The sequence below is a fragment of the Alligator mississippiensis genome, chromosome 10 (genome assembly GCF_030867095.1).
Source record: "Alligator mississippiensis isolate rAllMis1 chromosome 10, rAllMis1, whole genome shotgun sequence".
Classification (NCBI taxonomy): domain Eukaryota; kingdom Metazoa; phylum Chordata; order Crocodylia; family Alligatoridae; genus Alligator; species Alligator mississippiensis.
The window spans coordinates 5,467,084-5,489,985 of NC_081833.1; the positions used below are offsets into that span (position 1 = coordinate 5,467,084).

Consider the following 22,902-nt stretch of genomic DNA (forward strand, 5'->3'; position numbering starts at 1 on the left):
CATTTCCCACAGCCCACGCCTCATCCCACTGCCACACACCCCATCCAACTGCCCGAGACATGCACAGGCTTTTTCCAAGGAGGCTGGAGAAGTCTCGACAGCGCCACGCAATGCACCTCAGGTCGCAATCTTGCCATGCCGGGCCCAGCAGGTTCTTCCTTGCTGCACAGTGTGCGGGGCTCTAACCAGTGGAAAGCTCCTTTAACCAGCTCTTAGGTATTAATTCACACAACCCCTGCAGAGACTCTCTGACAGAGGCCTCCCTAGGCACAAACCAGAAGCAGCAAGCTTGGAATGAGGATCATTTGTCGCCATAAAGAACAGGCAAAAAACACGACACTGCTTTGTCTGTAACACCTGTCACCAGCTGTTCCAGTGACCCACGGTGCGGAGGCAGCAACGCAGGGCTCTGTAGTTAAGCTGCTTCTTTCCCAAGAAACCCTCAGCATTTCCAATACCTGCCACCTCCCAGCAAGCCATCCACACCACCCCCAGCCCCAGCCTGCTTCGCTGTGTTAGCATCAGGCTGTTCCTTTGCACCACAACCACACCCTGGCCAAGAGACAGCAGGACACCGACGTGCTCTGGCTTATTATTTATTTTTTTAAATGCACCAGTGGTCACAGCCACTAAAATGTCCGTACGTATACAGCAAAAACACCATCTTTAGTGTCATCGTTACATTAGGAACACTTACTACTACCCACAGCGCAGCATACTCCACGTTGCCAAATCTTGGTTAGCTCCTTCCCGTTTCCAGCCGCTCTGTGCCAGTATCCCCACGTGCAAGGCGGCAGTGTTTCAAGATGGGACTGGTGCTGGCGTGGCGCGCTGCTTGACAAAGGAGGTAGCACTTCTCATGCTGCATCAGGTCGACCGCGTTGCTCCCGACAGCCCCCTCGGTCCCTCGCACAAAAGGGAGAAGTTTGCATCGGCAGCGGGCAGGCATCATGTGTGCTGCCCTGGTCTGCGCACATGCACAACTCCTGCTGTGTCCTAATCAGGAGCTCAGCACCAACCTCTCCTCTTGCTTACAGCAAGTTAGCACCTCTTAGCTCCTTGGGAAGCAGGTTCGAGCTCCACACACCTCACTGGGCAGTAGCAGACCTGTCACCCCACACACGGGAGGTGACTACTTTCTTTTCCTGTAGAGCTTTTCAACTTACCACCCACTCACTCCACATGAAATGAGGCTAGGCCAAGCCACCCCTAATCAAACGCGACAAGGCCGTTGCCTCACATTTTCCTCCATGGCAGAAATACCCGCCACGACAAGACAAGAAACTGCAGCACATTACAATATGTGCGGTCCCTTCAGCACTGCAGGCTTGACGGTTTGGTCGCTCCTTTGGGGAAAACCATTACCAAGCATGGGACTTGCCCCAGTTAGCCACAGCATGCCTGCTTCAGCATCCCACCCAGCCACACCGAGTCCTCTCAAGTTGAATGAGCAAACACTGTCCAGATCTTATGGTTTGCTGAAACCAAGTCCAAACAGGGACCTCGGCCACCTCACCCTCTCACTCCACATGCAATGCTCACTGCCATCCTTAAGGAGAAAGGGCACCGAGTGCAAGGCTCACACCAGTGCCTTCCTGGGAAGCACTTCACACGCACTTTGCCAGACAGGTGGAGGCCTCCCTCTGCGATCCTGCAAAGGACATGATGGTACCAGAGCAGGCGGCAGGTGCTGTTTGGCTGATCAGCACAGCTACAATCAACCAACTTTGGGCTTGCTTCCTTGATGCTTTCTAGGAGCCTCAGTTCCTTCTGCCAAGGCAGCTTGCCCAGTTCAATCTGCTGCATCTCTAAATCCTCCACAGGGACCCACTGGGCCCAGCAAACACTGCCAGCTGTTACGCCAGAGAGCGCGGGTAGAAGCCTCCTCCTGAAGGACGGCTTTGCAGAGCCCTCCACTCCAAGCGCGCGGGTTAGGCAAATTGTTACTGCAGCGGAGTTGCGTGCTCACTGCTCCCTGCCACAATCCCAAAAGCGCGCACTGCAACGCCACCTTCATTTCCCCACCGTCCGCCAGGGTAGCGTCGCAGCTACGAGGGCAGGATTCATACCTCTCCCTAGAGCTCTCTTCCTGTCGGCGGCAAGGTGCATGGCAACAAGCGGCTTTGCAAGGACACATGACGAGTGGCACAACAGCTTCCAGAAGCAGCAGGAGCTCCAGCAGGGGAGACTCTATTAACTCACACGGTAATTCAACCAGAACACTAGACTTAACACTAGCCAGCCACTGAGCTGCTTAGACATTCAAACAGCTGTTACAGCCTTGTCTTATGCTAAGAGGACCGAGTGACCAAACAGGAAACAAACAAAAAAAATCTTCCCGTTGAGGAAGTGCCGGGCAAGAAAGAGCCCTTAAAGCACAAAGGAGTGAGATAAACAAGGGACTTGGAAATCAATGGCCAATATTCGGATCACCGTGAGTGATCGTAAGGCACATCAGCTGCATGCATGCGCGATAATGCATTGCTTTGCGTAGAGAAAGTTTCATTGCCCCTCCCTGCACGGAGTATGCAAGAGACAGTATTTTTCCTTTGAGAAAGCATCCCTGAATGGCTGTGTCATCACCACAGAGGTTACTAAAAAGCAGGCAACTTCAAACAATTAGTAGTAAAAATATTTTGGACTATTTCCTAGCAACACCAAGAGGGCGAGTGAGTTAAGTGCAAGCCCATAGTACACTTACATCTCCCATCTCTTTGAGCCCGGCAGGGGATATTCCCACCCTCACAAGGGGAGTTGGCACTTGGTTGGTGTAAGACAGATGCACCCAGTTACTTTTACTAGGCTTCTGGCAATCCCAACGTGCAGGCACCCAGCCAGAGTCTTGCATGGGAGGCTCGAGGCATACGCTAAGGTTGCCTGTGATAGCCCGAGACCAGGGCTTGCTTCAAACCATGCAGGTCATTTCTGCAGCAGCTCCATCTCCAGAACAGAGACCGCAGTTCACCATTAACTGCTCTCCAATGAAGCTCTATGGGACAAGCATCTTCAGAGGAGTCCGTGCTCACAAAACCACCCCGCACAGTTCCTAGATTATAAAATACGCCCAGGTAAAAGCAGTCCAGGAGATGCAGTTTCACCGCTGGCTGGGTTTCCCCACTCCAAACACTTCTCAGGCTTACCCAGGGGACTGCATTTGGAGCCAGTCAGGCTGACCACTGGGCCACCTCCGATCTTCATTGGAGAGCAACAGCAGAATCGCCCTCTTTTCAGAGGAGACGATTTCCAATTACAATATTCACTGCCACAAAATCACTACCTGACTCCAGGAGAAAGAGCTAATGCTGAGTTACAGGGCTCATGTCAGGGGAAAACCCCAGATTACTACGTATGGACGGTCTACACCCTCAGAGCCTCTCACATGTGCTCTCCATGCAAGAGATGGAGCTGGTTTTGGAGCACACTTCTTAGGCCACTGACCTCATTAGCTGCATGGATGAGAAAGTGACACAAGAGGTTGGTAACATCTGTGGATGTTCCATGACATGCCCACCTGTCACTGCCTTCAGGCATCCCCTCGTGCCCACAGCACTCACCATGACGTGACAGACTGCTCTCTGTTAAAGAAGAAGGTGCCCCCACTCTTTGGCACAGATGGAGGAGGACATAGCACAAAATGAAAACCCCCAGCTGCCAGACTGCAAGGCTTGCCCTGCTGATGCTCAAACAGGACCACCAGTAAAGACAAGGAACTGTCTCTTCCATCCAGGCTGGACTCCACCAGTGCTGCTGGGCAAGAGAAGATGGCCATGAGAAGATCATACCTCCACTCCAGCAACGAAGCAGAGGCTGCACGCAGATTTAAAGAGCTTTGCAAAGGTGAACAGCACCATTTAGCAGTAAGGTATGAAAACAGAGTGCCTAGGACTCCAGGTCCTGGGATCCCATTCCCTGGTCTGTCAGTGAATGAACACTCCCAACCACCCCTCTCCTCTACCTCCCAAAGGCAGATTCAGTAAGGCAGACGTCCTCCTAACTAAGGAAGAAAATGGGGGGAGGTAAAGGGCTCATGCCATTTCCACTGATAACTACACTGGCACTACCTACATCTTCCTCAGAACAGAACAGCCAGAAGTTCCACTCCCGATGCTCTTCAAATGAATCTGCAGCCTTTTCCATTCGGGAGCCGTTTCCAACGACCAGACTGTGGATGTTAAGTTAGTGAATGTACCCGATGGGGAGGCTGGGTTTACTCCCACCGAGGCCAGGTGTTTCCACTGCAGCAGCTTTATGCATAGCTTTCGGATGTGAGATCCAACCATTACTACCCAAATACCAGCAGCCATAGAGTTTGAGATGCTAGCAGCTGAACTGTGCTCAAATCCAGCTGCAGCAGAACCACATCAAGACGGATGTGCCTCTTGGTTTGAGTGGGCCATGGCCACTAACACTGAACCTAAGAATTATAACGCAAGTGAATCCACAGCTTGCCAGACTGACAAAACTCCACCCCAACATCCCTACCCCAGGAAAAGAAAAAATATATATAGTCTGTGCAGTCCTTGATTATACAAAAAACCAGAAAAAAACCACAATCACGTTGACCGAACGCAATTCCACACCCCTGCCAGACAGCTTGGAGTTTGCCATTCGCCACACGCAGCACAGAGGTTTCCCTCTGGCCACAGTACACCGCAGGCAGGGGAGAAACAGGAGAAACGTGAGCACCGATGCCCGAGTCTAGCACCCCGAGTGGATCACTGCAGGATGAAGCCCGGGTGCGGCGGAAGGCGAGGCGGCGGTCTCTGCGGCAGCGCCGGAGGGTGCTGCAGGGCAAACTGGGATGGGGGTCCCGGCTGTGGTACCTGACTTGCCAGCTGCATTCCTGATCCTGATCGTGGGGGGAGTGGAGGGTAGGGAGCCCCCGGGTAAGGCATGGCTGGTCCCGAGGCCATGGCTGCAGTAAACGGAGTGGGAAAGCGTCCTGCAGGCACTGCTGGAGGTGGTGGAGGCGGTATTCGCCGGGGCACGACCAAGGGAGGCGTGCTCACATCTGAAGGGTAGGAGGCGGCTGGCGCTGGTGCAGCCTCGGGCATTCTCGGCTGCAAAGGCAGCTGCGCCTGCGGCAATCTCTGTCCCTTCAGCACCATGTCCTGGAGCTTCTCGATCTTCACCCGGCGCAGGTGAGCCAGCTTGCGCTTGCTTTGGTACTCATCAATGAAGGAATCCAGAGCCACTTCGCCATCCAGGAACTTCTCTGCCATGTTCTGTCAGACATGTAACAACCTGTTAGAAACCCACATAATCCACAAAAACCTTGCACAGCTTCTTTCCCTCCTCAAAAGGTCACCTCTCCTCTCCAAGAGGTGAGAGATCTTTTGTGATGATGCCTTATTAGACCAAGTGTCTAGCTGGGAGAGAAGCTAGACAAGCAGCTGGGCACAAGCTGCCCTTCCTCAGGTCTCCTCTCTCCACTAAGACAGGACCATGCCCTGCTCTAGAACTCAAGCCCAACTTCAGGATTCCCTTCTCAGCTGTGTTCCAGTTCCTCCCCCACTACTGTGGGCCACATCCATGCTCCCACTGATGCCTGGCTGCTGCTCAAAGAGGCTCTCTGCATTCCCCTGACCATGGGAGGCAGGGATGACTCCATTTACAATCACAGAAATTTAGGGTGGACGGGACCTCAGGAGGTCACAACAAGTCCCACCCCCTGCTCAGAGCAGGACCAGCCCCAACTACATCATCTCAGCCAAAGCTTTGCCTACCTGGGTCTTAAAAACCTCTAAGGATGGAGAGTCCACCACCCCTCGGGGTAACCTGTTCCAGTGTTTTACTACCCTCCTAGGGAGAAAGTTTTTTCTAACATCTAACTGACATTTCCCTAGCTGCAATTTGGGACCATCTAAGAGCTTTCCAGATAACTGGTCAGCCCACATTATGGTTCAGTGCTGGGAAACACTCAGAGTCTATTAATAAGGCTTCCTTCCTGCTTGAGTCCACACCTCCCCACCACAGCACGAAATGCCCCCAAGCCTCTGTGCTGCATATACACGACCTATCCCAGCATGTTCCATTACACAGGATGGGAAGGGAGAAAACCTTTGCAGCAGCCACAAAGGTTGCGAAGACAAGCCCTCCTTTCCAGTCTGCCCAGGACAAACCATCTTGCCCATGGCTTTCCATACCCCACCTCCCTCCCCTAATGGCTCAGTGCACCTACTGAACATTTGTACCAAACCAGTTCTGCACAGACATGTGCTTTAGGGTAAGACAAACCAGGAGAATCAAGGGCACATTTTCCCAATTAGATAATAAGAAAAAAACATTAAAGCTGTTAGAAACACTTCAAATATAAAACAAGCTTGCATTCTTTTGTCAACTGAGGCCACTTTGCCTTGAGTCACCTGGCTGCCTGACAAGGTTTGAAGTGACAGCTGAGGCCACATGCAGCAAAACCCTCTTACGATATATTCTCTTCACCACTATACCGTGGCAGTGTGTATCAAAAGCCTCGCAAAATTTTACCATGTGTTACCCTTCTGCATTTTAAGCGTCCTGCCATTACCTCTGTGTCCTCTTCAATCTTGGCACCCTCTGTCTGAAGCAGTGCTAACAGTGTCTCCAGGGAAGCATTGCTGGATTGGCTGTCTGCAAGGACACAAACAGGGGAGTATATAGAGCAGCTGGCCACAGATGATGCTCCCTTCCCCTGCCCCCAGCTCCATCAAGCACTAGACTCCTTTCCAGACACAAGCCTGTTTATCCTGCGCCGCTCCAGACAGGATGATTCTGAGCAGAAAGTTAACAGAGATGCTTTCTAAGAATTTACTTTCAGGACAGTCACAGGGCTTGAACCGTTGCTACCAGTGAAAAAGCTGAAAAGTTACCAGCTTAGCTGGCAAAGGTATTCAGGCTGGAAACAAACACCTCAGAACAGAGGTACAGAGCACAAGTCTGGTCAGCCTATGTTCAAGCCGCCTGATCTTTCACTTGCTGGACAGCTGCAGAGAAGAATACACAGTGCCTTTAAGAATACACAGACAATTCTGCTCACCTTCAGGGAAGAGATGAGTTAGCCTAATGCATCTCTCTCATGTGACCGCAGAGATCCCACTAATACATATCTGCCCCGACTTCCTTTTCCCTAGGCCATGCTGTTCAAACAGCCATCACAGTAGTATTTTTCCACTCTCATTCTCCTGACCACTTGACATTTCAGCTCCTCTTGAGAAATATTCTAACCGGCACAGCTCCCAGATCTGGGACGTGCATCTAAGAGGACAAGACATGTCTGTCCAGGAAAACCCAGGAAATACATTACTGCATCATACGTTACCTAGCTTGGTTTTCTTTATCTGATAAGCTTCAAAAAGGACCTGCAGCTCCTGATATTTCTGGATCACGCTGGCTTTCAGTGTTTCCAATTTCGGCTGGTACAAAAGGTTGTCTTCTGCTAGACTACGGTTGCTGGCAAGGGTCACTTCCTTGCTAAGTTGAACATTTTGGGCCTGCAAAAAAAAAAAAAAAAAGTGTACAGAATATTATGAACATTTCTGGATAACAGTTTCCAGCACTTTCCCAAATCCAGGCAGACCAGTATCGTTGGCACTACTGCAGCACATCCTAAAAACTGGAGAGGGGCTTTTGGACTCACCCTGGATGCTCAATCCCGAAAGCCATGAGAACGCCCTACTAGATTGCCTGGTACAACCCATACTCCAAGGACCATGCATTCAATCCCCCCTTACCTTGTGTACACTGTGTCCTTTCTGCAACTAAAGGCTTTTCCATATCTACACCACCACCACCACGAGACTTTAAATGCAGGTCACCCCATGTGGCCAGAGGCATCTTATAAATGCAAACAATGCCACAGACCAAAGGTGGAAGACTCATGAGTGCAAGAAAACACTCACAAAACTGGGACCACACCACCCAGACGTCCACCTCCTCCACCGAGGAGAATGAGGGGACAAGCAGCAGCTCCTGAAGCTTGCTTCAAAACTGCACTTCTTGGATTTTGTTCTCATGTCAAGAAGCACGTGCGCAGACGCACAAAGAGACTATACAATCAGTTTTCTTCTACAGGCTGGAAAGAAAAAGCTTAGTCCAAATATTTAGGGGAACCAAGCCCAGCTATATCAGTCTCTCCTGCCACGACCAGAAAGAAGGAATTGTGGATCACACGGTTTCCGCAAACAAGTTTCTTGCAAGCGCTGACGCTGCTGGAGAGCAGCCAAGCCGGCTATGGCTACACTCCTGCAGACCCCAGCTCAGCATTTCTCTCTGATGGCATGCTGCCAACCTCCACAAAGGAGCAGAGATACATGCATTTTGCTGCCCAGATTTACCCTAATCCTAGTTAAAGAAGTACAGGGAAGTCCTCCGAACTACTGGGCAGGTTGCAGGGCTGAGCCGGAGGAAGCAGCTAGGTTGATTCCCTCTCTCCTCTTCTACACAGAGTTTATATGCCTGAACTCCTTCCCCAGTAAGCGACTGCTGAAGAGCACACAGGCTCCTTTGTGAAAGGCTCTGACAACCTAAAAGAGATGTAGCCCAAGTGCCAATAGCAACCTTCTTTCTACCCACACACGCCACAAATCCCCCTGTCATTTCTCCTTCTCTACAAGCTTTTCCCAACCCCTTGCTGGGTTCTGGCCAAAAGTCCATTTTTCCAGCTCAGTCCTCCCATTTGCACATCCTGGTTTGAACGGCCTTGCCCGTGCCGAGGGAATAGCCACTCTCACAGAGCGCTGAACAAAAGAGCATTGTAGACCACTTCTTCTCTACACAAAATGCATTTTTCCTTTGGCCAGTCTTCAGAGGCTTCGGGAAAGCTGAGCCTGTGGGGAAGGCCACCTTGGCAGGATGTCAATTCAGACCTCATAACGCACTTCAGACAAAGAGAAAAGATGCAGGAGGGTCAGTATCAGATGGTCTGAATACCCACCGCGGCTCGACATTCCCACGGTCCGATGTGCTGACGCTCACCTTCAAACACGCTGCAAGGTGTCCGCAGCTTGCTTTGGCCTGCACGGTTAATCCGTTCCCACCCTGCCCCATTCACTGCCACAAAAGTCTGCCTTTCACTTCACCCCCCTCCGTGCTGCAGGTAAACCCTGGCTCTCGTGGTACTAGAGCCCCCCAGGGCTAGGCTGTTAATTATCTCCTAGAAGACACAAGGTGACCGCCAGAGCCCGTGCACGGGATTTTAGTTCCCCTTCCCCTTTCTCCTTGGCTCTCAGGCCCCAGAGTGACCTGCACAGCACTTGCTCCTCCATTTCTCTGCACATGTCGCTGCTCTTCCCCCGAGACCAGCTTTATGCTTCGTGATTTCCACCCGGTCCAGCTGCCTGTTTGTGACTGCTGCTGCTTCCTTCCTCTCAGCTGCCTTTTGCAGAGACTCCAGACCAACATCAGCCACGTCCTTGCCCAGCAATCAGTGCCGCATTACCGGCACAGGGCTTGTTTGGCCTGCGGCCCGCTCTCAGTTATAGACTGCATCCACAGAGGAGATGGGACTTCTTTAGAAATGGCAAACGATGGCGCTTTCAACTGCTTTAGACACCCCGGCAGTACTTCGGGGGATAACAGGGTGCAAGGCTAGGTGTCCCACTCGGTGCGAGTAAGGATGGGAGACTTTATCCCAGAGCACCTCGCACCTGCTATACACCTTTACGCACATTGTCAGAGCCCAAATGAGCATTGCTTTGGTACGAAGCCCTGATTTTATTGATGGGAAGCCAGGGTGTTTCACGGCAGCTGTTTCAGCCACCATGGGACGGTGCATAAGAACCACACGTGGCTTGTGGTCAACACACGTCCAAAGGACGTTCATATTCCATGTCATATGGACAACGCAGCAATGTCTTCAGCAGTGCCCGTTTCCTTTTGAGAAGCTTTTGTTTTATTCAAACAACTTTAATCTTCCAACCTCGCAATGTGCCCAATGCTATGCAAGCACAGGCACAGTCCTTGGTATACGAAGCACTGGATGGACAGGGAGGAGGGAACTTCACCTAGTTCTCTGCACGCTCTTACCCCAACAAGCCAGCAAACCAGAGGCAACGCAAGGCAAACCTCTCCCGATGATCTTGTAAGGTCCCTTCCAGCCCCTAACATCTACGAATCTGCCTGCCACGTCACATGCAATTCATATGCTTTCCCCAGCAGGTTCAGTCAGACAGCTGCCGAGCCATCTCAGATGCTTGACCCCATCTAGGCCCCATCACAAAAAGGCATAAGTGGCGCTCACTGAGAAGTGAACTAGATTTTGGATGGGTCTCTCACGCCTCTCCGACCTACGTTCCTCTTCCAAGACAGTAAAATCACCATCTCGGCTAACCTGAACTCACATTTTGGCTTTCTACTTTTATGGGATTTCCCCCAGGCACACATAAAAACACTCCTGGACAGACTTACTGTCACTCTCTTGCTGCCTAGCTATGATAAAAGAACACGCCCTTCTCCCTTCCAATGTTAAAGATGGTTTAAATGCTCATCACTTCATGGCTGCTCACTCTCTTTGGTCCTTATGCCACCAAAGCCAGCCAGGAAAGACAAACCAAACCATGTGTGGGTTGTCTTAGAGAGGGAAAACCGACTTCCAGCTTCCCATTTGGCCAGGCACCATTTGGGGAACATTACTTTGCCCCTTCTTCTCCATCCCTAGAGTTCACAAGAGAGGAACGCCTGTCCCAGTCTGACACCTTAGCTTCCTCAGCTTTCACCCAAACCTGCCATCCTCACCGCTTAACAAAGAAGACGTTAGCTTAAGTAGCAGTAAATGAGTCCCATCTGCACTACCGGGACCATGGGCTCCACCTCTCCAATTAAAGGTGTTGCTCTGGCCAGAGTCCCGGGAGACTAGTTTTATGGGTGGACTCTGACCTTTCCTTGGGTTGGAAGCTATGTTAAATGCCTACAACTCAGCTAAGCAACCACCAGTAAATCAGAGACCGAAACTCAATGACTCCCTGAAGGCTGGAAATACCCAAGAAAAAAGTGGCTCAATAAAAAAATAAAAGATTACATAAAATTACAAGTAAAGAAAAAGCTGAGAAAGGAAGAGGTGGGCAGAATGGAAGGAAACAAGCTGCCCCATGTCACAGGCGGCTTCTCATGGAAAAAGTGTGCCAAAGAGGGTGCACACAGCAGTAAAACACCTTGAGGGACAGACAGCACGAAACACCCGTGTTAGCAGGCAGATGAACCCAATGACTTGTCAGGCCCTTCCTTCCTTAAGGCTCCTATCACTGTTACCAAGGTCCTACTGGAAATGCAGCTTTGCTACACAACAGCAAGCAGAAAATTTCAACGGCTGCCCCCCTCTTGCTTGCTGACACCCAGCTGTCTGATCTGTAGGCTCATAAAAAAACATTTACGGTGCACATTAAATTATAGCAGCCAGGATACGGCAAATGTAGGAAGGGGCAAGCAAAAAAAACAAACCCCAAGCTGGATGGCCAAATTCTCTCCCTAGCTCACTGTGTGGCCTATGACATCTCGCTGTGCCTCAGTTTCCCCACTGTGAAGAGAGACAGAAGATGTAACGACCACAAAAGTGGTGAAATAATCGTTCTTCATTTACCACTGCATGTGTGACAAGGAAGGAAACGCACTGGCATTCAGCCACTAAATGGCAACACTGCAAATTCATTTTTAGCGCCGGGCTCCAGAGGATACATGTACCAGTAAGTTGTCTCTACTCTTTTAAAAAGGTCCACCTTATAAAACAAAATATACCAACGAGGCCAGGAACCTGCCAAAAGATAGAGGGGGTTCAAACACACGTTAGTAACAGCTTTAAACTTGACAGTGTCCGAGTTAAAAGACAGGTTAACAAGTATACAGTAGAAAAAAAGCTGTGGAAAAAGGAAATAAGAAGTAGATGCGACAGCTCATGACCTAGCCATGTTCATGCTACAGCACGACAGCAAGGACAGACTTTTCTATAGGGAGCAACCATAGACCATCAGCTGCATTTACCGCTCACCCTTCAAACCCTGCTGCTAAAGCAGCTTTTAGTGCCTACATCTGATAGTTCCTCCCGCTGCCTGCAAGTACAGTCCCTGCAGCTGTCTCAACTCCTTTTGCCCTCTTAAAAAATAGGAGCAGACTCTCCATTTTGGTTGACAGGCGCAATTTGTTCTCTCACACCTTATTTTAATCCATCCAGGAATCAGACCAAGAACTCAGTTTGCTCAGCAGTCTCAATGCATAGTCCCCCGGCCTGACAATTTGAATGTTAACCGATCTGCAAACTCATTTTTGCCCCCAATAAGGCCTTGTCTCCACTAGCTGGGGTTTTGCCATTACAGCATACTCTTCTGGACAGCATGCAGAGAACGCTAACCAGTGTGTCTGTGCACGTGTAGCTTGTATATGTTCCTTAAAACAAGCAGGACCAAAAAAAAGTCCTTTTCTGACACAACCACATCTTTGCTGGGGTTTTTGCAAACACTCTTTAGTTTACAGATATTATACAAGACTGTCCTTCCCCTTCTAGCAAACAGTATGTAATGGGCAGGTCTGCCACACACGAGGCTGTAACAGCTAAAGCAAACAGGTCCCTCTTCCAAAAGGCAGGGAAGGCTTGTTCCATCATTTATGGCACCACCTAGTTTTCTTTCCAGTAAAATTGAGACCCTTAGGAGGGAAAATGTTGCTTAAGCAAACAGAAGATGCAAACTGGAAAGACCATCCGCAACCCCAACATGGCACATCCCCCAAGGGTCTTCAAGAAGTGTCAAACCACACTTCTCTTTTGGTAGGAAAAAAATCTTAATTTTGAAGTACGACTCAAATGCATAGCTCCTACTTCCTGCTACGTCCTTAGCTACCAGAATACATGGTGCCATGTGTGCCAAGGACAAGCTTTCCATAAGAATGCTTGGTGTATTCAGAAACCCTTCCAGAGGACCTGAACAGCAAATTTCAAAGATTAATCTAAAAAGGAAAGCAAATTGAAAGCACGCTTGCAAAAACACTGAAGATTAACCCTCTTGGACTCTTCAAAAGGTCCCCAGGGCAATAAAGAGATCACCCTTACTACAGTAACATCTGCAAAGAGCAGTCAATTCACTACCTGTCTTAAGACCCTCGCCCAGAACAGCCGACAACCTGGAACTGAAGACAGACTTGTAAGTAAGATAACAAAAAGAGCCTTCACAGAAGTCCTGAGATTTTCAGCATACACGAGATCTTCCTTTTGAAACACATGCCCTGTATGAGTCAAACTTGGAACCAAGTTAGCCAGGACCATGTTAAATAGAAAGACTGGACGAAGCTTTTTATTTTACCTGCTGTGCTTTCACGACCTCTTCTCACCGAGAATGAACATAATACCGAGCTGACTGCAGAAAGAACCAAACAGCAAAGGGATTGCTTAATGCAGACCCAGTCTTTTCCAAATGAAATCACACATACCTTTGTGGCAAAACTTGAAATCATGGCCAAACATAGATCCCTTTGCCCTCAAGAAAGCCCACCGGTCCTCCCTGCCCTGACAAAGGAGATTTTTCAGCTCTTTAAAAGATACTTTGCAGGAGAAGGGGGATCATTTTAAAAAAGGGAAGGAGGGTTTTTGGGCAGGCTGACTACAGAGACCATTACTTCCACACCAACTATTTGGTGACAGTAACTGGATTTTGGATCTTGCCACTTCCAAAAAAACCTGTAAGGCCTGAAGTTTGGTAGAAGTGGGGAAAAGATGCTGGAAAGGTGGAAGGAAGCAAGTAAGCAAATGAACAAACCAGACTGATATAAAGGGCAGGACTCATTACAATTTACCAGATATTACAAAATACTGGTTCATCATAATTAATACGTCCAAACCAATTTCTATGAACAAACAATAGCCATGTATAAGGAAACTAGTTGAAAACAATGTGTATTCCAAGCCAGCTAAACCACAGAAAAACAAGGTCCAAATGAGACTAATCCCAGCTACCCACAAAGCCTGACAAATACCACTGAAATTATAATCTTGCATTAGCAGGCCCTTTAGCAAAGACCCAGTCAGCGTTTCCATTACACTTCTTACTCTTAGTGCATGAGAAATTTGCAGTCCAGTTTCAAGCTGAACTCAGGACAACGTTCGAGTATCACGTGCATGTTGTTGTCAGCCCTGGCCATTTTCAAGGGGTCTAGGCCACAGGGCAAAAACATGGTTAAGGTGACAGCTCCAAAGCCTGTTTCTCAGGGACAGGAGCATGAACTTTTGCAGGTGCGACACCCAGCTTGGTCAGCAAGGTAAAGGAAGCCACCAACATGTCTATCTAAACGAGTAACGAGATGCAATTAAACAAAGCGCAAGGCCTGAAAAGAGACCTTAAAGGAAAGACCACACATTATATAATCCAAATATACCGTATCGTAGTTTTATCTCAAAATTTTAGTAGCAGCGATTGCTGTAACAGATGCTATTTTGCTATAATAGATATATATTTTTGTTAAGACGCTTAAGATCATTTATCAAAACAACCTTGGCAGAGAAGACCATAAAATAAAGTTGAAATGGAGCTCAGTGTTGAAACGTATTCCACAGTGGGGAAGGAAAGGAGGTAAGAAACCCTCCCCTTTACTTTCCCAAGGATATAAATACCAACTAATTGACACCTTGCAAATCCACAAGAGATTTGGTACAGTCCAGTTCCAAAAGCTTCAGTGAAACAAAGTTCAATAAAACCAATCAGAGGTCATTTATCAGCCTATCAGAACCAGCCATCTATAAATACAGGGTTATCGGCTAGGGAAATTTGGAGAACTCAGTAAATTCAAGAAGACCTGCTGCTGATCTGCATGCCACCATCTTCCCACCTCACTCGCCAGTCTAAGTGAAAATCTATGTTGTACTGTCAGGGTCAGCCAGATAGACTTTGGGATATGTGCTCTTTCTGTGATTTGAAGTGCAAGCAAATAAAAGGCTGTAGACCTGTTTTTGCCTTTCTTATCAGTAGTCAACCTGCAAGAGTACCTGTAATCTAGATAACGATGTGATGAATCTAAATGCAAAGCAGGAACAATCCTGAGAAGCTAAATATGTACAAAAGTGATAAAGAGTGCCGTGTCTCTAGGGAGGGGACCATGACTGACCATTCGGCTTGGCAGCCCCCAAAGCAAGGGGCTCTGCTCAGCCAAGTCCTGTAGGTACCACCAGCATTTTAACAATGGGACCAGAATGACCTGGATTGCTGCTGCTGATGTTTGATCATGGCAACCCATTTTATCCTACACATTTGGATGAATTCTTGGATCCTGGGCTACCAAATGAAGCAAGTTTCTGTAGTGCTGCTTGCACTAAGACAAGGGAATAATTTTTCTGATGCAAATCTTATTCAGTCCTTCCTGCCAGGGCTTAGACCCTGACACTTACTCCTTAACAGCAATCCTATTAAGCACATAAGTTAAAAGCTGGGTTGTAGACTTTAGCATTTGGATCATGATGGATTAAGCATAACCTCTTGTCTAAATGGAAAGGCACTTAAACAGATGAATTTCAGTGAGTGACCTTAGTAAAATAAAAAAAAAGTATTTTGCTTGATATGATCCTCCTATATTATGCTGAGAGAAAAGGGGAGAAAGACATTTTGTACCATGGTAATTCAGCCACTTGCCTAAAGCCAGACCCTAAAACTAGGTGGACTGTTGCCTAAATCAGATGAAGGTGACTAAAAGTTAGGAAAATGTGCCAGTGAGGGCACTGGTTAAGACAGATTTAGACCAAATTCAGTGCTCTTTGCCCCAGTTCCTTATCTATAAGGTGGGGATAATGGCATCTTCACAGATGTGCATAGTTTGATTTATCTAGCATGATGGCCATGAGAAACCAAAATCCCCATCCTAACAAATGGGAGCACCGTCTACTCTTCAGCAACGCTCCCACTGGCACATCTGCTCTCCTGGTCCCACAGCAGTGGCCATGCACACACACTCCTGGGAAGAGGTACTGCCATCACCTGCATGGCACAGCGCCTCCATATAGTCTAGCCAACTTGTCAGCTCGATGCAGGCCAGAAGGCAGAAAGCTACTCCCCACTTAGCAGTTACTAAATAGTCCAAAAAACCCCAAAACAATTTTTGTACAAATATGCGTGTGCACTTTGCCGACCCTCTCCAGCCAAAAGGCTTGCCTATTCCAGGCAAACACATACCCTGTAATTACAAACCCTCATATACTATAGCTACTTGTAAATGGAAAAAGGTATGCCCCAACTCCTCAAGAGCTGGAAGAGGGGGGGCTGCCTGGGCTGTGGCATGCGCAGCAGGTCCTGCCACCCCTGGGCACATGGCTGGGTAGGACAGGGGTGGTGCAGCAGCCAAACTTGGCTTCCCGGCAGCTCCCACAATGGTGGTTTGCTCTTCCTGGCTGCTGTTGCCAGTCTGCCCCATACCCACCATCAGGTGGGCATGCAGAGAATGGCCCAGGACCTCACAGACAGGCTGCACTCAGCTGGGTGGATGGGCTGGGGCTGCTGGCAGGCAGGTGAGAAGCAGGATCCAGGAACGGGATGGGCAGGCAGGGCCAGAGCCAGGGCTAGGATCACAGGTCAGTGACAGTGCGGGGCTGGGGCATAGCTGCGATCTGCTCCCTGCACATCCCTACTCACATAACCAGCGCCCATTCCAGGGACATGCGGGGAGCAGATCACAGCTTTGCCCTGGGCCCTGGCCCCATGCTGTCACCGCCCTGCAATCCCAGCCCTGCCTGCCTGTCCCGCTCCCAGATGCTGCTCCTTGTCCACCCACAGCCCTACCCCATCCGCCTGGCTAAGCGCACCCTGTTTGTGGGGGTCCCAGGCTAGTCTCCATGGAGACCCTGCCCAATTGCTCCATCTGGCACCTCTGACAGCGGGTGTCAGGCAGATGGGCCTGGGGCCGGATAGGATCAACTGCACCCTCTAACCTGGCTGCTCTGGGCTTGGCTGTCATCCTCCCCACCAGCCCACAATAGCTCACCAAAACTCCTTAAGTGTCCCTCCAGCCCAAATAATTGCCCTCCCCTGAGTTAGAGTCACACAGGTTGAGCATGTGGCTGGAAAAAGCAGGAGGAAATCAAAGAAGAGAAGTGAGCCAAGCCCTCTTGCACAAGAGCCTGGTCTGAAGAGTTCCTTTATCCAGGCTGATGAGTCGTCCTACGTGTGCGCTGAGAGCAGACCGGTTCTAGAAAAGGGTATTGTACTTAATTACCTCTCATTTCCCATTTCAAAATTAGGCCTTGCAATGAAATTAAAGTCCTTTTACTTCCATCTGCTCATTTTATTATATTGCCAGTGCCAATGCACGGATCCTATATGGTGTAAGTGGACATCACACTAACATTTTTATTTGGCACATGCACAGACACGCATGCAGTAAGGTCTTGCTGCCTAGATGTAGGCAGTTTATTCATCTGACACCTAGCTGGTTAACAAACAAGAAACATGCTGTAGTTGTAGGCATATTTAATTCCTACCCTAGCATTTTGTGTTAGCCAAATTGTACATGACCACATAGTGTGGTTTTTAGGACAGGATTACAGATCCAAGATATCTGGGCATCTTTTCACTTGGATTTTCATCAAGGCCTGTTCTTTAAGTAGCTTGTCGGGGGGAAAAAAAGGACAAAACCTACAAAACTCAAAGCCACAGCTATGCTCGAAAACCCCTTTGTGTTTGCTAATGCCCTTTGAAGGCATGAGATGAGGGGGCAGCGATACATTCTGGACTCCTGGGTTTCACATAGCTGGGGTCACAAACCGTGCAGGCTTCCAGCAGCCATGCTCAGCGTTTTATTGAACCACAGAGTTCAGCAGCAGAGTAGCTTTCTCTTACCAAGATACAGCTCCAAGACAAGTATCAAGAGACAATCCAAATTCACAAGAAAAGTTTCTGAGATCTTTTATTACTCAGGTCCCTGGTACCTCCCATTTGTCAGCTTGGGACACAGTGCGCCACAGCCGCTCCTACCTCGTTTCAACACTGCCCTGTTACTTGATTAATGCTGTCATTTCATTATGCACTACAAAAGATGAAACCCAAAGTTCATCCAGCTCCCCTCAAGTTTTAACAGGCTGCACATTCTCAGAATATTGGCTTTCTCTCTCACCCTGAGAGACAAGAAGTCCTCTGTTCAAGTGTCCAAAGCCTAGCAGCTTCACACACAAAAAAGATTTGGTCTCTTTGTAAGGTCAACCCTTACCCCACAGGTTCACATACCTGGGGCTACAACATCAAGGCCAATGTTACCGAGTTGTTCTATCTGCACGTGTGATCATAGGTGCACATGTGTGACCTGCTAAATAAATCCCTGCAGAAGACAATCCCTATAAACTAAAAGGCTGCCTATATTTAGCTTTCAGCAACAAAGCCAAGTTAAGTTGCTTCCCCCTATCTATGCCTGCAAAGAACAGTTTTGTGTACCAGGTTTCCCTTACAGCTAGGAGAACAAAGGATTTTTCCAGCATGAAATAATCTGCTCCAGTCAGTCTATTTGGCCAGCAAAAATAAAAAAAATGCCTCTTTCAAACATCCTGGGAACTGTCACTTCCCTGCATCCTCAATTACACCACTTAGATCAGACTCCAGCCCTGAATCTGCCCCAGTGTGGATGATGGACTGACCCCAAGCCCACATGAAACCTAGATGGGGTCACACTGGGGTGATGTGGGGGGGTTCAACCAAGCTCATTATACTGCAGGATCAGCCCCCCCCCATACCACAGGCCTAAAACTTAGGTGTCAATAGATCAGAGGAGGGAACATTTTGTTGAAACATCAGATACTCTTAAGTAACCCCAAAATCAACAGCATCATACCATTATGTTCTCAAAATCTTATTTTACTTCATTTTAGGAGTGGAAAGGGGTGTTCAAGCAGTCATTAGTAAGACAGCAACCACTTCGAAGATGGCCCAACATATTTTGAATCAAATGGAGTCTGGTAAAAGCCTCTACACACAATAGAGAGAGAACTACTAGGTAGCTGCCATGTTTCAACCCAACTCAAGTATCTTCATACCCAGCCACACTTCTGCACACCGCAAACTATTCCCTTGGGCCTGAGCAATGCTACACTACAATTTAAACTGCTTCCTGCAGCCAGCTACAGAGGGAAAACATAGGGTCAGGAGGATAATGTCCAGTTTGGCAGACTGAAGAGGTTTTACACTGTGCTTGCCCTCCCACAAACATCCATAATCAATTCTGACACACACTAGTCAGCATATCTTGGGGGGGAAGTTGCACATAACATGATCCAGATCCTCCACTAGTGTAAACTGGTCTCAAGTTTCACTAGGCCCTGTGCGGCTGCTCCAAATCTTCCTATGAGATCAGTCAAGTTCATTTTCTCACACTACAGACCGTGCTGATTCCCCTCCATGTTTCGCCTGCCACAAGGCTCCATAAGCCTGTCGGTGTTCACCAAAAATCCCTGACAAAAGACATCTCTGCACAATCTAGCTGCCACCGCAGTAAATTAGGCAGAAGAGCATTGCTGCCTTAATGTGCAGTTACGGCGTGCTACACCCACAGAGAGAAAGGAAAATCACTTTTCTTTGCCACTCTCGCCCCGAGATCTACTACTGCTGCTAGTGATTAAAACAAACGCCACGTGTGGTACAGCACAAAACCACAACAGGATGCTCGAGAGAAACTGTGTTTCAGCCTCAGCTTTTAACCTGCCTGCCCATTTGCATTTCTTCTCCCAGGGAAATTTCTCACCCTCCCACTGTTTCCCCATCTTTCGGATTCAAGTCACTCGCTCCACTCCATACACGGCTCCATGCCGTCCTTTTGCAGCCTCGGACGCCACGAGCTCATGCTCTGGATACAAAGGATACTGTCCAGCTCTACGGACCGAAGAGGTTTTACCCAGGCTTGCCCCCCACAAACATTTACATTCAATTTTGACACACACCGGTCAGCATATCTTGGGGGAAGTTATCAAATACCACAACCCAGATCCTCTACTTGCATGCCAGGCCCCACGATGCTTGTGGATTCGAGGCACTTCTCACCAGACTCAACACCCCCCCCAACTGTTGGGGATCGAGTAGCACCCCATTTCCAAATGAATTTAAATGTTACAAGGTTTAACTCCTTGCAGAAGGGCTGGGCTGTGAGGGTGGGGGATGTTCAGGCAGGGACGCGCCTGAGCCTGCCTTGATCTACTTAGCTTATCTGCTTATCTCACAGAACCGTAGTCCCCTGCTACGGGCTACATATACCGTCTTACACAATTAACCGGTGAATCGCACAATACATTTGGACCGGCCCCACATGCCAAGTAATTATCATAGAATAAAAATGACTCTCTAGCTATAAAAAGAGCCAACGAGCTATAAAGTTAGTGCTTGAAAGATGCGTAACGACTCTTATCGCTGGTTTCCGTCCAGCGTTCATTTGAACGTGTAGCAGGGCCCAGAGAGGAGTCGGGCTGGAAATGCCCTCCAGAGGCGAGTCCGACTCCCTCCTTGAGGCAGGACCGCTGCTGTCCAAACCCCTCCACGTCTCTTCTCCCCGGGACAGCCCACGTGTCGAAACGGACGGCGGGCGTTTGGGGGAGCGTCCCCCGTCCCGACACAAACCCTCCTCCAGCCCAGGGCTCGCCAACGCCCTCGCCGGCGACACGTGGAGGAGACCCGGCTACACGTTCAGACGAAAAGCCGCCCGTTTCCAAGCGCTTGCCCGCGAGCCGGTCGGCTCCGTCGTCCCTTTTCATGGCGCGGCGTGACGTACGTCACGTCTGACAGGGGTCCGCGTCTGCTCCTTCCTAGGAGCCCAGCCCTAGACCCCCTCGCTGCTCCCCTCCGGGGCTGGGGGAGTGACACGTTATACGTAACGTCTGTCGGGGCCGCGCCAGGGGCTGGGGATGGAGACCGCCCCTCCCCCCCCTTTTTCTGGGCGCCATAAACCTAACGTCTGTCCGGGGCTGAGTGAGCACGAGCCACTGAGGACCCACCAGAGGGGGGGGGGGGATGCATGTGGGGGGTTGGGGGGAGCCGCACCTCGTCCATGTCCCGCGCCAGGGCCTGCAGCTGCTCCTCGTCCTCCAGGAGCTCGTGCAGCTGCTGCAGGCTCAGGCTCTCCAGGCGCCGCGCGTCCGCCGCCATCGCCCCGCGCCCGCTCCGCTCCGCTCCGCTCCGCGCCCGGTCCGCCCGGCAGTGCGCATGCGCGGGGCGCGGCGGCTGCGCGAGGCGGGCGAGCGGGCGCCCCCTGGCGGGGAGCGAGGGGCGGTGCGGGCGCTGCGCCGGGGAGCGGGGCACGCGGCCCCCCAGCCCCGCGGGGCCTGCAGGACACGCTGGGACGCCTCACCACCGGCCAGTGCACACGCAGTGGTTTGGGCTCCGGAGTCACCTCCCCATTTTTGGGGGGGGGGCCCATGTGGTGAACCTCGTGAGAGAAACGAGGACCTGCTCGAGCGCGACGTCGTCGACACAAGGAGCGACGGGCGTGCGGCCCACCGGGCTCGCGCCCCTTTTGCTTAGCACCGTGCGCGGCTGGAGGTTAGGGAGGAAAGTCCGTATCGTTTGAACCGCGCTTCCTTAAACACGTAGGCCCCTAGCCGGTCTCGTAAGAGCGACCGCGTTGTTTTGCTCAAGTCCGCGTTGTTTTGTTCAAGTCCGCGTTGTTTTGTTCAAGTCCGCGTTGTTTTGCTCAAGTCCGCGCTCGGCTAAAAATCACTCCAGTGTTTTTACTCCCGGCTCTCGCGGGTGAGTTCGACGGCCCTCCCTCTGGAAGGTGCGGCATTGCCAGCAGCTGCAAAAAGCTCTCTCTTCCAGCTTATACGTCATATTAAGTGATATAATTGTTTAGAGACGTCAGGCAGCAAATGCCCGGACACTTAAATCCATTGCTGCAAAGTGTAGTAGGTACGGTGGCTTTAGGTTTAAGCTTTACTTGCAGCTTCCAAGTAATATCCACCCACTGGGTTAAATAATAGCATATCAACAACACTTTAATATGTTGTAGAGGTACGGGGCACTCTTTCCTATATATATGCCAATTAGCATCCACAGAGCACCACCAGGAATTAATCTGGCCCGGTAACAATTTCGTGCAGTAACTCTTCAATTACTGCTAGCTGATAAATACAATTAGGCCTGAAAATCATTTACTAAATCAATATATTTTCCAGTCTGTGCATCCTGTTTACTGAACTGCTTACATAAAGAAATGGCTGGATCAATGGGATATTTAAACCACTTAGCCAAAAGCAGTTGACAAGAAGTCACCATAAAACCCTTGGTGTGGGCCCTGCTATTCTTATTATTATTCAAACAATGCAGCTGGAATATTGGGGGGGGAAATTATGGCTGGCGTAGCTTCATCAAAATGGACTGAAATTACACGGATGTTGTGTTTGGCCTGGGACATACCTGTGGACAGCTAAATGCCTACGTACATTGATATATTATCTTTTATTAGTGTACTGCTATGCCACAGTTCATAGCAATTCGACCTCACCCTTCATTGTAATCATTACTCATAAATAAGCTATTCAACCTATGGGTTGCCGTCATGCGCCTCCGCTGCAAGCCCATTTCAGGCTGATCATGTAGAAAAGTGGGTAATGGGAGACACGTGGGCAAACAGAGAAGTCGAGCAAAATGTACAGGCCCTGCTGGACAGGCGGGCTCAGGCACACGTGCATAGACACATAGATGCTGGGGTTGGAAGGGACCGCAACATCTATGGGGACAGTGCCGTGCTTGATATGTGAATGAAATGAGGAATACATAAATGCTACCACTGGGTACTTGTCACCTGTCTGCTTGCAGCTGACACTGGCTTCTGTGTGACTGCAACAGTATGACCTTGTTATTCAAAACTGGTAGATAGTTGCTATGCCGACACGCTATCACATGCCACGAATGTGCACGCCCGGCCTCTGGGAAAATAAGGTCTGGATGAAACCCCTTTTTCCACATACTGCCTCAAAAAATGATGCACGTGGGGATG

At 49.6% G+C, this 22,902-nt stretch overlaps 1 protein-coding gene across 1 annotated transcript; it reads right to left on the reverse strand.

The window, feature by feature from the left end:
* Positions 1-580: 580 nt before the first annotated feature.
* VPS37B (VPS37B subunit of ESCRT-I) lies at positions 581-21,110 on the reverse strand. Its single transcript, XM_014598515.3, has 4 exons — positions 20,949-21,110; positions 7,298-7,469; positions 6,527-6,609; positions 581-5,225 (listed from the first exon to the last, which is right to left on the reverse strand). The coding sequence occupies exons 1-4, from the start codon at positions 21,051-21,053 to the stop codon at positions 4,716-4,718; spliced, it is 870 nt and encodes a 289-aa protein (XP_014454001.1). The 5' UTR covers positions 21,054-21,110; the 3' UTR covers positions 581-4,715.
* Between the last annotated feature and the right edge of the window lie 1,792 nt (positions 21,111-22,902).

Coding starts and splice junctions, on each gene's coding strand:
- VPS37B (XM_014598515.3), bottom strand. CDS start 21,053: ATGGCGGCGGACGCGCGGCGCCTGGAGAGCCTGAGCCTGCAGCAGCTG. Junction 7,470..20,948: donor TGGCGCGGGACATGGACGAG/GTGCGGCTCCCC, acceptor TTTTTTTTGCAG/GCCCAAAATGTTCAACTTAG. Junction 5,226..6,526: donor AGATTGAAGAGGACACAGAG/GTAATGGCAGGA, acceptor CATGTCTGACAG/AACATGGCAGAGAAGTTCCT.